Here is a 15,909-nt window from a genome sequence, read left to right as displayed (position 1 = left end):
CTCTTTCTTTTTTTTAAAAACTCATCTTTCAAAAAAAAAGTTCTTTCTTTTATGTGTTGAAATCCCCTCTTATTTGATCCTTATATGCTTATATGTTAATTGCACCTCCAATTCACAATAACTATCTGGTCGGGAACCACACTAGTGGATCCTGAGGGGTGCCTAACACCTTCCCCTTAGGATAATTTCAAGCCCTTACTCTGGTTATTCAAATAGAACTTAGAATTGAATCTCTATTGGTGTCCTAATGCACCTTAATCATTAGGTGACGACTCTTCAAAAATACAAACCCAATTTCCAAAAGGAACGAGTTGTCCCTCCAAATATCATAAACCCGATTTCGCGAGAAAAAGGGGGCGCGACGGCCAGCAAAGTCTCCTTCAGAGTATTTATATTTTTCCTGTCCAATTTGTATTCCGGACAGATGTTGTATTTTATTTTACTTCCTAGTTGATGCTCATGCACTCATGACACCGGGTTTTGGGGTGGTTATGGGTTGTTCAATATTGAAATTGTTAAAAATATTATCATTTACTCTGTAAATTCCATCTTTTACTATTAAATTGAAGGAAAACGTGATTTCAAATACTAAAATGAGTAATTAAGTTAATCAACTATTGTTGGCTTGCCTTACAGCAGTGTTAAGCATCATTACGACCTTTAATGGATTTTGGGTCGTGACAATATTCTTGAGATGGAATATGTATGTTTGATTATCATCTTGATGTACCATGCAGTCTTGAGATGTGGATGTATTGGTGGATCTTTTCGTTGTTCATTTGTGGAATGAAGTGGATTCTTATATCATGTTGACGAGTGTAGACTCGGAAAGATTAATTGATTGCATAATGGTTATGACCATGGTAGAGTCATAGAAGGATGTCGATTTGATGTTAGTAGGTGGATTATCTCTTCCGAGAAGGTTTGAGGTTGTGTGATTCTTTTGAGGTTTCTACGAAGAGTTTTCCTTCTCTCAAGTGGAATGTATGTGCTACGATTAGAGTTCCGATCGCTTGATGAATTTCACACGACTGTCACGAGGATGTATATGCACTCGGCAGATAATTTGGAAGGTGTGATGACTAGTGATACATGAGCTTTTGAGGAGATTCAGTTGGATAACAGTACGAAACCATGGTAGTTAAGAAAGAAGTGTATTGTGGGTTATCAGATGATGTGTTTATGGCTTCAAGCCAAGTGGGGAGTCTACCATCGACTATCAGTAAGGATGTCAATGAATATTAAAAATCAACTAAACCGATTGAACCATATCGCAACGAACCGATTTTTAATTTTTTTTTAAAAAAATTTATATGTTTTTATATAAATTTATAATTGTGCCTATAATTAGGATATGTTTTTTATTTTGTAAAAATAAACCAAAAAAATACCAAACCAACCAAATAAATTTATATGCGGAAAATATATTTATATAGTAAGTTCAAAAATAATAAAATATCAAATTCTTCTTTGGGTCTTGGAATTATGAAAACGGTTACAAGCCAAAAAGTAATTAAACTCAAAATCATAATTCCTAAAACCTATTATGCTACTTCTACTGAAACTAAGTTAGTTCCAGCGTCTTCATTAGTAACACAAAGTATTCTAACGATTATGAGTAGCAAGCTACAATGACCCAGTAAAATCCTACAAGTAAGGTCTGGGGAGGATAGTGTGTACGCAGATCTTACCCATACCCCGAGGGAGTGCTGCTTTCGAAAGACCCTCGGCTCAAGAAGACGAAAAAGATGAGAAGAGAAGGGAAGGGAAGGGACAATATTAGTACCATCAAACATAAACCAGAAAAATAATAACAACATCATAAGAACTAGAAAATAGTTGAAATGCAATAACAAAACCAGAAAATAAGCCCCGATGCTATGAAAAACGTAAGGATAGTGAGAACACAACATAAACCCCTAGCAGTCTAAGTCCACCCCAATCGAACTAGCCTTACCCCGGACTCGACTACGTCCTAATCCACAACCCTAATGCTTGATCTCCACACCTTCCTATCAAGGGTCATGTCCTCAAAAATCTGCAGCAAAGCCATGTCCTGTCTGATCACCTCTCCCTAATACTTATTAGGCCGCCCTCTACCTCTTCTCCTTTTCTCCAAGGCCAAACTCTCGCACCTCCTCACCTGAGCATCAGGGCTCCTCCTCCGCACATGCCCGAACCATCTGAGTGTCGCTTCCCGCATCTTGTCATCCATAGGAGCCATGCCCACCTTCTCCCGAAGAACTTTATTCCTAATCTTATCCATCCTAGTATGCCCGCACATCCACCTCAACATCCTCATCTCTATCACTTTCATCTTCTAGATATGATAGTTCTTAATTGGCCAACACTCTTCTCCATACAACATGGCCGATCTAACCATAACTCTATGGAACTTACCTTTGAGTAACGGTGGCACTCTCTTGTCACACATGACTCCTGATGCCAACCTCCATTTTATCCTCCCGATCCTTATACGGTGTGTGATGTTCTCATCAATCTCTCCGTCCCCCTAGATAATCGACCCCAGGTACTTAAAACTACTTCTCTTGGGAATGACCTGTGCTCCAAACCTCACGTCCATGCCCACTTCCCCCGACTCAGAACTGAACTTGCATTCCAATATATTCTATTTTAGTCCTGCTCAACTTGAAACCCTTAGACTCAAGGGTATGTCTCCAAACCTCCAGCATATCGTTAACACCACCTCACGGTATTGAATATGTTTCCTTTTGTATAACTTTGATTTATCTTTTTGAATATTTAATCTTCTATAGACTTTATTCTTGAGTTACAGCTTAGTTAATATCTTTCCACTCGTGTGATTTATATTTTCTTTTAATCTTTGATTGGTTTCTTTTACATTGTTGTAGAATAGTTGATTGATCTATACTTTGGCCATCTTTCATAATTTTTTAATTTCATCACCCTTTATACAATAAAAATGTCTAGATTATTTTGCTAAGTCCTATAAAAGAACATTGTTATTGCATTATACTTTTACTGGTGACTTCTACATGACATTTAAAAAAATATCAAAAATTACCCGAACCGAACTGAACTGTACCGATACCGAAGAGAAACCGATATGATTGGGACGGTTTCGAAAAGTCTAATTTTAGTTATACATAATAGAATAACTAAAAAATTGGTATGGTATAGATTTTATAAAATAACCGGTCGAACCTAACCATTGACACCCCTAACGATCGGGTCATATGGGCATGTGTTGTTGTAGTTCCTGAACTAGGATATGCTTGTGGATTAACTATAATTTGAGAAGGTGTCATCGAGGATGATTTGGGCAAATAATTTGTTCCATGCATTGGTGTAATATGCTTTATTGATATATGAGAGCGAGCCGAAATAAAATCCTTTTAAATTTTTTTTTTTTAAAAACACATCTTTGTCACTTTCAAATGATTTTTCTTGGATGTGATAAATATCATTTGGTAAAACAAAACACATGTTTGGGGGGAGGAGGGGGGAGTGCACAGTTAGCCACTAATTAAAGATGTCTTTACTCTTTAGTCACTGTTTAAAATGTATTTACTCTTCAGCCAGTGCTTAATAAATTTTTACCCGCTCGGACAAAAATATCCCTGTGCTAGACACGAGTGTTGTATAAATATTAAGGACATGGTGTCATTAACTTCATGAATGCTCTGTAAATATTAAGGACAAAGTGTCCTGTATTTGCACATTCCGTTGTTAAACTTTAGGAATGATGTCCTTAACTTCATATGTGCAGCGTAAATGTTAAGGACATGGCGTCCTTAAATTCATGCGTGCAGTGTAAATGTTAAGGGCATAGTGTCCTTAACTTTACGAGTGTTGTGTAAATATTAAGGACATGGTGTCCTTAACTTCATGAATGCTGTGTAAATATTAAGGACAAAGTGTCGTGTATTTGCACCTTCCGTTGTTAAACTTTAGGACATGATGTCCTTAACTTTATATGTACAGTGTAAATGTTAAGGACATGACGTCCTTAACTTCATGCGTGCAGTGTAAATGTTAAGGACACCATGTCCTTAATTTTACACAACACTCATGAAGAAAGGGTAAAACTTCTTTTCGTATTAATTTTAATAAAGTAGTAACTATTTTTGCTCAGCATTAAAAATACTGGATAAAAACTAAATATCATGTTAAAAAGTGGTTATCCCACGCCATTTCTACTGTTTTGGAGGGAGGGTATGGCACATAGCCCAATGGCCGGAGAACTGGGCTCTCAGTGTACTAGGCCCACAGTCATTTAAATGGATTTCGTGAGGACAAATGCATGGGAGAAATTCAAAAATAGCCAGATTTACCACTGGTCGTTGAAAAATAGCCAAGTTTCAAAAGTCATCGAAATTTAGCCACTTTAAATCTGAGCGAAAACACTGTTCAAAATCCGGAAAAATACGCCCGTAAATTTTACGGGAGTTCCAGCATAAGTATGCTTGAACTCCCGTAAATTTTACGGGAGTTCCAGGATAACTATGCTGGAACTCCCGCAAATTTTACGGGAGTTCAAGCATAATTATGCTGGAACTCCCGCAAATTTTACGGGAGTTCCAGCAAGTATAATTGTCCAGTATAATATACTGGAGTTTGGAGCACTGGTGCTCCAGTCTCCCGCAAATTTTACAGGAGTTAGCAAAGTATACCGGTCCAGCATAATATGCTGGAGTTCGTACACAAATGCACCAGAACTCCCGTATATTATACTGGACCGGTCCCTGTTGCAGCAAAATAGTGGCTATTTTTCATTGACTTGATAAACGTTGGCTATTTTTCATTGACCAGTGTGAAAACTGGCTATACCATGATATTTTAACCAAATGCATGAGTTGGGATAGTTTCATTTCAAAGAAAATGGATATTATTTGAAGAAAAGAATGGGGATTTTTTTACTTTTAGCCCGCGCCAGAAATTATTTATATTCGGTTGACAAAATAGTGTATAAAACTTGTATAATTACAAAAAATATATTTTTTCCAGCTATTATTTTGAAAGCGACTATACAATATTATTTTTCAAAAAAAAAATGTATGAAATTTCTTAAGGTCGTATTTATTATAGCTGAAAATGTGATATGAATAACTCTGAATGAAAAAAAAAAAAAAAACTCTGTATGCATATCATCAATCGGTTTTCTTTGCTATAAAAGAATACAAGTAGAATGGAAAAGAAAATTACACAGTTAACAAATGAATACAAGATGCCTGTAAAAGCTTTACAGAGCAATTTCCAATGCTTAAAAGATAAAATTACGAATCAGATAAGCTCATGATTTTGTTCTTCTTCTGAACAACAGAAAATGAAGAAAGAGCCTATGTTGTTCGGATTCTCCAGAAATGTCGTCGGGTGGGTGTCAGATTCTCCAAAAGTAATGTATTATTGGAAGATCTGACATCAGTGAGGCATCATTTGGAGAGTCTGCACAACATATGAAAGAACAACAACAACGTAACAACAACAACATTCACATTTTTAAGGATTAATTTGCAGGTTTGGAAGGGACAGCAGCTTTGCAAATCCTATCAAATGCATTCTCAATGCTGGACTTGAACTTGTGAGGATCAACGAGTCCCTTCTCTGTTCCCACTGCCACCCTTAGCCTTCCCATGTAGCTCATCATTGTTATGGTTAAACTCTGCAATCAGGACGTTTAAAAGGTAATTACATGTAATATTAATCAATACTCCCTCTGTTCCAGTTTATGTGAACCTATTTTCTTTTTGGTCAGTTCCAAAAAGAATGACCCCTTTCTAAATTTGGTAAACCACACAAATACTCTGGCCCCCTTTTGACTTGTTTTGGACCACAAATTCCAAAAGTCTTCATTTTTTCTTAAATTCCGTGCCCAGTCAAACAGGTTCACATAAATTAGAACGGAGGGAGTATAATTCATAATCTGAAAAATAAGTGAAGTAATTTATTATAGCGAGTTAAATTACATTGATAGTGTAGAACTTTTATTACAGTAACATAGTGAAATGACAAGGAAGTAATGTAGTATACCTCAGGAACACCAACAACCATGAAGTACAAGCCTTTACATGGATGATTTGCCAAAGCCATTTGTTCCATAGGCCCAATCAAGTTTGATATTGTCATGCTTGAGTTCTTTAACGTGCTGTGGATGTATTTTGCCGTTACCTATAACATAAAACCAACAATCCAAAATGTCAAAAAAACATGGCCTAATAGTTAATAAAGTAGGACGAAAACCAAGGGAGATCAGAGTTCAAATCTCAGCAGAGGTAAAAGAAAGTCGGGTGATTCTTTCCCTAACTAAAAGAGTAGTCCGATACACAAGATATTCCGCGTTTACGTAGGGTCCAGGGAAGAGCCGTACCCAAGGGGTATGATGTAGATAGTCTACCCTAATGCAAACATTAGTGGCTTTTTCTATGGCTCGAACCCGTAACATATATGTCTCACGGAGATAACTTTACCATTCTTCCCCTGACCATCTCATCAAAAAATTTAAGCTATTAGAGTTACTCGATACATGTACTTATAGAAGGTAGCGAATACCTAGTGGACTAATGATCGAGGTATACCCATACTGTGTGAACACCACTTTAGGATAGCCCGGTGCACTAATCTCTTGCTATGTGCGGGGTCAGGGAAAGGGCCGGACCACAAGGGTCTATTATATGCAGCCTTATCTTATATTTCTGTAAGAGGTTGTTTCCACAGCTCGAACCCATGACCTCGTGGTCACATGACAGCAACTTTACCAGTTACGCCAAGGCTCCCTTTCTGTGTGAACATCACTCTTAAAAAAAAAGTGAGACAAAGAAAAAGTCAATTAATTAGAAGGAGAGTTCACCTCGGGGCCTCTGTATTTTTGCAGAGTATCAAGCAATTTGCCAGTAAGAATAACAGCAGCAGAGTTTCTTTTTCTCTTGATAACATCTTGTGCTTTAAACACAAAGCTAAGAGGATTAAATGAGAACTCTCCTTTATCAAGCTTTGGAACAGATACATGTAAAAATGCAAATTGGTTTCCCCATTTGGATTCATTGCCTGGCTGCAACATCTCTTTTACTGATTTATATCCTGCAATATTTCTAGTATTGAGTAGCACCAATGCTGTTGAATTTGCATTTTTCTGCTCATACTTCATTTCTTCCATGTATAATCTTACACCCAGGAATAATACTCCACATATAACGTCATTGATAGTCTGTCAACAAAAACAATATAGAAGAGTTAATCTTAATAGGCGCCCACCCAACGCTTAAATTAAAAATAGTCGATGGATGTATAACCTATGTAAAATATGTGTATAACTGTTAATAAAATTAGTGTACAATCTATATATACCGACTAGAAAAATAAACAGTAAATGTTGCCGGCTATTTATATAAAAATCCCATAAATATATCGTATATTTCAAAAGGCAAAATTCCAATTTGTAGCGCATACTGCATAATTTCAAGGTTATATTCATTGACAATGTAAATAATTTTTTATACAGTCAGCCCAATCTACAAGTTGCAGAAGTTTATTTTTTTTGTTATTTGGAAGTTACTAATTCTAACATTGTAAAAGATGATGTTTACACTATCAGCATAAAAAATGGTAATAGAAAATTTTCAATCGGGTTATTTTTGAATTTACTATTATTAAAAGAGTTACATATTGTTGTATAACAATAACAAAAAATCCAGTATAATCTCATAAGAGAGGTCCGAGTAGGATAGTATGTACGCAAATATTACCCTCTATCGTCAACATAGAGAGACTATTTTTGATGGACCCTCGGTGCATGAAAAAATTTGTGCCACAACATGGAATTCTCACCACTAAACGACATCCACTTTGTTGAGTTACATATTGTTGTAGATAAAAAAAATTATTGTGACGACCCAAAGGGTCATCACTTGTTTGCTTAGTCATCCCGTGCTTCCGAGGCCTTGAAAACCTCACTTTTAGTTGCCTCGATTTGCGTGCGCAGTCCGGGCGCGCAGCCGGAAAGTTTTTATGATGAAATATACGAATTATGTGAAAAATTTGAAGAATTTTTATATTAATACGAATAAAGTTGACTTTGGTCAACATTTTTGGTAAACGGACCCGGACCCGGACCCGTGATTTGACGGTCTCGAAAGGTCCGTAGAAAAATATGGGACTTGGGCGTATGCCCGGAATCGAATTCCGAGGTCCCAGGCCCGAGAAATGAATTTTTCCGTGAAATTGTTTTCTGAAAATGTTTAAGGAAAATGAAAATGAAATTTGATCAAAAAGTAATGGTATCGGGCTCGTATTTTGGTTCCGACGCCCGGTACAGGTCTTAAATATGCGTTAAGCGCTCTCTGTGAAATTTGGTCGAAATCGGACGTCGTTTGACGTGTTTCGGACCTAAATATCTAAAGTTGGAAGTTTATGAACTTGAAATGAAAAATGATGATTTTGAGGTTTGATTCTTTGATTTTGATGTTATTTTAGTGATTTGATCACTCGAGTAAGTTCATAGGATGTTATTGAGTTAGTGTGTGTGATTGGTTGGGAGCCCCGAGGGCTCGGGTGTGTTTTCCGAGGTGTTCGGGGTGGTTTTGGACTTAAGAGGTTAGCAGATTTTCTGCAATTTTCACACAGGGATTTTCTTCATCGCGTTCGCATCAGTTGGCTCGCGTTCGCGTAGTTCTGTGTTTTTCCCCATCGTCTTGACTCTCGCGAACGCGTAAGTCAAATTGACTCTTCGCTGGCAACGCGAAAGTTTATTGTGTTCTCTATCGCGTTCGCGTCCCCTAGCACGCGTTCGCGTAGGCCAATCTTGGACCACCCAGCACTTTCTTCTACGCGTTCGCGTTCCCATTCCACGCGTTCGCGATCCTTTGCCCAGTTTACCCTTCGCGAACGCGGCCCCTTTCCCGCGAACGCGAAGGGCAATTTTGCCCTGCGAATTTTTAAGTTCAAAACAGTAGCTATTACGGGATTATTCCCATTTGTCACGAACCTTGTCTTCTCCACAGCACCTAGGCGAATTTTAGAGCTAATCTTCACCAAAGCTTCTTGGGTAAGTATTATCTAACTCATCTTCTTCATTTTCTATCATCATTTATCAAATTCCTAGCCCTAAATCATGAAATTCAAGGTAGAAATTAGGGGTTTTGGGTAGAGTAGGGTTTTGGGAATTTTGGGTGATTCAACCTCAATTTGGGGTCGAATCTTAAAACAAATTACATACTTGGACTCGTGGGGTTATGGGTGATTGGGTTTTGGTCCGAGCCTCGTGTTTGGACCATGTGGGCCCGGTGTCGGTTTTGCAAATTTTGGGCAGAATGTTGGAAAAAAATATATTTAGGCATTTGGATTGGATTGTTGAGTATTATTGATGATATTAAATCAATTGTGTATAGATACGATTGAATTGGAGCCAAGTTTGAAAGGAAAAGCGTTGCTTGAGGATTGAATTGGCCATAAACCTTCGAGGTAAGTGTTTGATCTAACTTTGGCTTGAGGGAATAGGATTAGGGTGTTGTTTGCTAATTGTTAAATGTTGAGTACGGTGTATAGGCATGGTGACGAGTATCTATACACCGGTGTCTAGCATGACCGTGGGTCCTTGTTTGTACTTATTCTGATGTTGTTATGACTCTTCCATGTTAATTGATAAATCCTAAGTAACGCGAAGAGTATGAGAATTGATTGTGAATTGTAAAGTCTTTGGAGCGTTGGCTCGAACATTAAAAAGACTATTGAATAAGAAATGAAAGAAATGGGAAGAAATATGATTAATCCCTTGCCGGGATGGTTTGAGTATATTGATTTTCTCCCTTGCCGGAATGTGAAGGTTATTGTTGTTGCTCCCTTGCCGGGAATTAGCTGTTTACTTGTGTTTTCCCTTGCCGGGACGTTTCTTATTATCTGTCTATCCCCTCGCCCCGTTTGGTTGTGATTTGTTGTTTGGTGAGGAAGAGTGATAAATCACGAAGGTCATTCGTGCCAATTGATTATATTTGCCCGAAGGTATTCCGTGCCATGTTTTGATTATATTTGCCAAAGGTCATTCCGTGCCATGTTTTGATTATATTTGCACGAAGGTCCATTCCGTGCCATGTTTTGATTGATTATATTTGCACGAAGGGTCATTCCGTGCCATGTTTTGATATATTTGCACGAAGGGTCATTCCGGGCATGTTTTTGACTATATTTGCACGAAAGTCATTCCGTGCCATGTTATGAGAGTTATGTTGAGGAAAAGCACGAAGAGTGATGCCGTGCACTTTATTTGATTGCTTTTTGGTGAGGATGAGAGTAAAAGCACGAAGGTTGATGCCGTGCAACTGTTGTTTTCCTGCTTTGTTAATTAATTGTGGTGCCCTGTTTCTTACTTAAGTTGATGACTTCTATATCCGATTGTACTCCCCCATAACATGTTTTCCTCCCCTTTTAACTGTTTAGTTTCGTATTTCTTTCCTTTTATTGCATATTATATATATATATATATATATATATAATATATATATATATATATATATATAATATATATATATATTGAACTGCACAGGTTGATTTGGTAGTCCTGTCTAGCCTCGTCACTACTTCGCCGGGGTTAGGCCAGGCACTTACCAGCACACGGGGTCGGTTGTGCTGATTCTACACTCTGCGCTCTTTTTGCGTTGATACAGGTTTCGGACAGCATCAGCAGTAGTAGTGTGAGTGTTCGCATTCCGACCATCGAGACACCGAGGTAGCCTTGCAGGCGTCCGCAGGACCCGACGTCTCCTCTATATTTTCATTCTGTTATCTCATGTATTCGAGACAAACAGTTTTATATTTCTTTCAAACGGTTGTGTTTAGTATTCTTAGAAGTTCGTGAGTATTGTGACACCAGTTCTTGGGTAGTGAATTATGTTTGGATTTCTGTATCGCATCTAGTAACATTTACTAAGTCTTCCGCTAAATTAATTTATTCCGCTGTAATCATATTATTATTGCTAAATGTTTTAAAATAAGAGTTGAAAAAAAAAATGGAAAGGTAAGTAAGAGTTGGCTTGCCTAGCTCCCACTAGTAGGTGCCATCACGACTTCCGATGGTGGAAAATCCGGGTCGTGACAATTATCTAATGATATAAAATGTCATAAGTATCGATGCACATAATTGAAACTCTTTCCGAATTTAGATGATCGTACCTCTCATTGTGCTGAAGATGAGCAACAACTAAAGAAAGAATTGAGTTAATGTCAGTCATGGAAGTTGTTATGGAATTGTCCTATATACCATTAATATCTCCATTTTCAGGTCACCCTACGCAACTTAAATGCCATATTGCCATTTTTCGAGGAAAGCTTCAATCAAGTATGCTGGCAGATCGTGAAGTTAATTCTATTAGGCAAGAATTGCTAGGCAATGAAAGTTCGATGAAATTACCTACATTGTATTTTCCTTAAAAAGATAAAGTAAGAGGTGGAGGTAGTGTAGTAGCTATGGGTTGGGACGAGCCCAATAGGTGGCGTACGAAGGATTTGTCATAAGTGGTGTCACTATTTCTAACAATAAGCCTAACAATCAAAAAATATTTTCTAGAGCCAAAGGAGTTCAAATCCATGACCTCTCACATCAAACTTGAAGCTATCAACCACTAGACTACCGAGCTATTTTGATGCAAGTGGTGTCACTTTTAACGATTTTATCTTGTATTTTTATTTTACTTATTATCTTGTATATATATTAAAAAATTTCGACGAAGCGGTGTCCCGTGATACCGCTTGGGTCCATGTAAATCCGCCCCTGCTAATAGCTTTTGCTTAAACCCTATATTTGTTTTAGAAAATCCATTAAATATACAAAAATCTAGTAACTAAAACGAGCTAGGGTTCGGTGATAATAAAATCGGAACCTATAACCTTCAAAATTCTGGTTCCGCCCTTGGTACTTACCGGTAAAATATAGTCATGTTAAAGATTGTGTAGCTGAACCGAACACCATCATTATTTATTTTATAAAATAAAATAAAAAAAAGATAAAGTAATGTCCATAACTCAAAAGCTTAGCAAAGGTGAGAGATAACGGCTGATACCTCAATCTAAATATTAAAGCTCATACTTTTGTGGGCAATAACTGATGAATTGACAACTTGGAGCATTAAAAGTTACTAACTTTCAATTGCACTACCATTTTCAACTAAGAAGATTATCAAGATATATAGAACTAAATTCCATTGTAATTGCCTATAATAAACATATTTTGAGAACCTAGAAAATATAATAATTGATTTGTTATAACAAGTTAAATCACAACAAGTCAATAATTATATAAACATTCTCTACATTGGTTAGTGTAATAAAATACAATCATAAGGAAACCACCAAAAAAGAAAAAAGAAAAAAAAGATCACATATTGCAAGGCTTTATAAATTAAAGATAGACATGTGATTTCACAACCTAATCTATCGGTGTCATCATCAATCTTGATCAACTCATTTTTCACAAACAAAAGGACTTTTCTGAATCAAATACTCCCTCCTGTCCCCCATTGAATTTTTGGTTTTTTCACACATATTAAAGAATTCAAATCATATTGACCTTAATTTATTAAAAAATATAACAAAATACTCCTAAACTCTTTACTTCAAAGGCAACTTTGGGAAAAAAGTTATTTCCTTCTTGATAACTGAAAAAGTGGATATTATGAATCACAAAAGAAATCAAAAAATCAATTAAAGTGGACCGGAGGGAGTAATCAAGAACGCACTCAAGTTGTATCAATCATAAGGGCCTGTTTGGCATAAAAAAAATTTCACTTTTCCGAAATTGTTTTTCGAAATTTTCATTCTAAAACACTCAGAAAAATTCCAACAGAAAAAGATGACATGATAGTGTAAAAAATTGCATACCCTAGCGATGTATAACATAACTCATTTAAAAAAGATACATTAAATATAAAGAAAATGACTTACCACTTTAAGATTGGTCTTAATTTGCTTGAGATGATCAAGAGAGAAATCCATTGTACTAATATCAATAGGTCGAAATTCCACACCTTCATCCCCAGACCTAATTGGTGTCCTCTCATCTTCAAGTGTAGTACTCTTCAATAAACTCCATCCAAAATCCAAGAAAGTATTAACAACCCCAGATACCATTTGAGCCACATTAGTACAAAACCTCTTTTTATAATCATTTCCAGAATTTGGATTACTATTAAATTCTGGAAATGTTAAGGGAAGTGAAGGATTATCAGCTCTTTGTAAACAAGAAAGAAGTGCTCCCATTAAAGAAAATCCATCTCCAAGTGAATGATGAAGTTTAAATACTAAATTTCCAGCTGATTTACTTGTTTGATATTTGAATAAATGAATTTCCCATAATGGTCTGGTTTGTGGAAGTTGTTCCATTGCAATCGTGGTTAAATATTCGTTGAAGCAATTGTCATAGAATTCTTTTGATTTTCCTTCTGGGAAAATTGGCACATTTATGTGATCTTTGTATTTCACTTCCACTTTCTTCCATTGTTTAACCCCATTTTTGTCTCTCACCTACTCCAATAAAAGGAAAAATAATTAAGGAAAAATTTAAAGAAAAAAAAAAGAGCAATAAAGGAGAATGCATTTCATCGCTAGTACAAATGTAGTAGATATTTCTTACTTAATTTTCTTTAGAAATTTTGGTAATTAGTTCTCTTTAATTTTAGCACTTAAAGAAAAAATCTTGAAGATGTGTTGCTAATTAATTAAAAGTCTATATAGCTAAATAATTAAGTTTATAAATGCATTAATTATGATTAAGGTATATTGCAGGTACTATCCAACATAATTACTACTCCAAAGAAGAGGTCACAAAAAGTCAAAAACCTATATCGAAAATTGATTTAAACCGATGAAAAAAAACTGCATTTTGATTTGATTTGGTTTTAATTTTTAATTGTAAAAACCAATAAAATTTAGTATGATTTTGATTTTAAGCAAAAAAATAGCTGAAAATACCGAACCAAATCGACTATATAAATACTTATTTAATCTTATAGTAGATTTTGGTCCTAACTCTACCTTTAGCTCATAAGATCAAGATTGCCTCTGACCATATTACCACATAATAACGATTGCATTATCTCAACTAATGTAAGACATTCTAACATATGAAAAGAGCAGCCCGCTGCACAAAGGCATCTCACAATCATACAGGATTCGGAGAATGGCCGCACCTCAAGCGGTATGATGTAGACAATCTACCTTAAGCATTAATGACTACTTCCACGACTCGAACTCATAACATATATGTCTAACAGATAGCAGAAAAGAAAAACGTACCATAATAGAAGAGAAGCGAGGATTAATGGGGAGGAAAACATCCTTAAGCAATGTCATGGTACAAGAATCATCTATAGGAATTTCAGATTCCAAAACAGAAATGACTGAAATCGACAATGCGGAGCTGGTGAAGTACTGCCCCGTTGGGCTAACAGGGAACGACGTTTCTTCTTCTTCTTCTTTCTCTGTCATTCGTTTCACGTTAACTTTCATCATTTTTTTTTTCTCGTATATCCAAAAGCTCTCAATTTCTAATTTTTTTCACAATGTACGTTCAGCTCTTGAGCCTTTCACCTTATAAATAAATAAATAATATTGGTAAAGCTAACCACGTCGGTGAATAAATTATGAGTAGTGTGACTATTGATCCATTGTATTTATTGCATGAAAATATGGACAATTGGATTTCATATGGTTATGATAAATGTTTCTGGTTGGAGAAAAATACTCTATATAGTTCATCATTGATTCCTTGTCAACTAACGTTAGCAGCTGATGGGTCTTTAATATAATGGATGGGTCATTAATAAAGGAAATATGTCCTGCGTAAGTAATACTACTAACTGCCCATAATTTCACTGACCAAATTAATTTAATGTCTTTAATTAAGAGACATTTTTGAGGATGTCAAGGTGAAAAAATAATTAATGTTTCTTTTTGTCCTTTCTAGTTTATTAGAGGAACTACTCACAAAAGTAGTTTACATTAAAAACATTGTCGGTAACTTATTACTCCCTCCGCTTCACAATAACTGTCCAATTTGCTTTTAGCACGCCCATTAAGAAAATACTAAATCCTATACAAAAATACCTAGTATGACTAATTAAACTACCCTTATTAAATATTAGTCACATAATTATAGTGAGGAGTGAGAAAACTTTTAGGGATATGCACATAAGGGTAAAAGAGAAAAAACAAATTAATTTTTTTCTTGATTACATAACTGGACACTTATTTTGAACCAAAATGAAAAAGCAAATTGGACACTTATTGTGAACCGGAGGGAGTATAGAGTACTAAAACTAATCTTATTGATGTCATTTCGACTTGATCTTCACCGGATCCTCTCTATAACTTCTAAACTTGTCAGTGCAAGAATCTTATTTCCGAAACTAACTGCTTCTAGGGTAAGAAAATCATAATCGGAATAGCGAACCAAAAAGCTATTGAACTTAGATATGGGTCGTTTGTCGAAATGAAATGACTTTTCTTCAATCTTTTTATACATAGTATGCTTGATCAACATTGTTTTGTTTTACGCCCCGTAACTCTGCGGTTCAAACAAGTCCATTAGAAGTTAATTACTCATTTACGATTATTGGTGTGAATGCCTAATTGCACCATTTAAGTGCTCCTAAAGTTGTTGATGTCAATTCTCCTTCAATTACTATTTTTCTTATATTTTGTGCATTTTAAAATTGAATTTCTTGTCATAAAAATACAAAAAAAAAACTTTTTTTTGTGTGCTCTTTTAATTGACTAATTATTTGATAAGTTAATCAAATTGATTTCTCATGTAATTAATTCAATTGTTAGCTAATGAGTTTTATTAGATTTTATTTTATTAGTTAGTATTTAGGTAAATTAGATTGTAGTTTAATAAGATAGGATTAAAGGAAAATGGGTTAAAATTGAAATGGTTAGGTGGCT

General features: G+C 35.7%; 1 protein-coding gene across 1 annotated transcript; it reads right to left on the bottom strand.

Annotated features, from left to right (window-relative positions):
• LOC109229025 (O-acyltransferase WSD1-like) lies at positions 5,128-14,594 on the bottom strand. The gene is made up of 5 exons (XM_019394327.1): positions 14,260-14,594; positions 12,910-13,488; positions 6,830-7,186; positions 6,013-6,150; positions 5,128-5,644 (listed from the first exon to the last, which is right to left on the bottom strand). Exons 1-5 carry the CDS (start codon positions 14,473-14,475, stop codon positions 5,489-5,491), a joined length of 1,446 nt encoding a protein of 481 aa, XP_019249872.1. The 5' UTR covers positions 14,476-14,594; the 3' UTR covers positions 5,128-5,488.

Source organism: Nicotiana attenuata, chromosome 7 (genome assembly GCF_001879085.1).
Source record: "Nicotiana attenuata strain UT chromosome 7, NIATTr2, whole genome shotgun sequence".
NCBI lineage: Eukaryota > Viridiplantae > Streptophyta > Magnoliopsida > Solanales > Solanaceae > Nicotiana > Nicotiana attenuata.
Note: the sequence above shows the minus strand (reverse complement) of the source record. Positions and strands in the feature narration are given on the sequence as shown.

What these genes read in the sequence shown, in the direction of transcription:
- LOC109229025 (XM_019394327.1), bottom strand. Translation starts at nt 14,475, where the DNA reads ATGATGAAAGTTAACGTGAAACGAATGACAGAGAAAGAAGAAGAAGAA. An exon ending in TTAAGACCAATCTTAAAGTG is followed by an intron (nt 7,187 to 12,909) that starts GTAAGTCATTTT and finishes TTTTGTTGACAG; the next exon opens with ACTATCAATGACGTTATATG. An exon ending in TGGTTGTTGGTGTTCCTGAG is followed by an intron (nt 5,645 to 6,012) that starts GTATACTACATT and finishes TCCTGATTGCAG; the next exon opens with AGTTTAACCATAACAATGAT.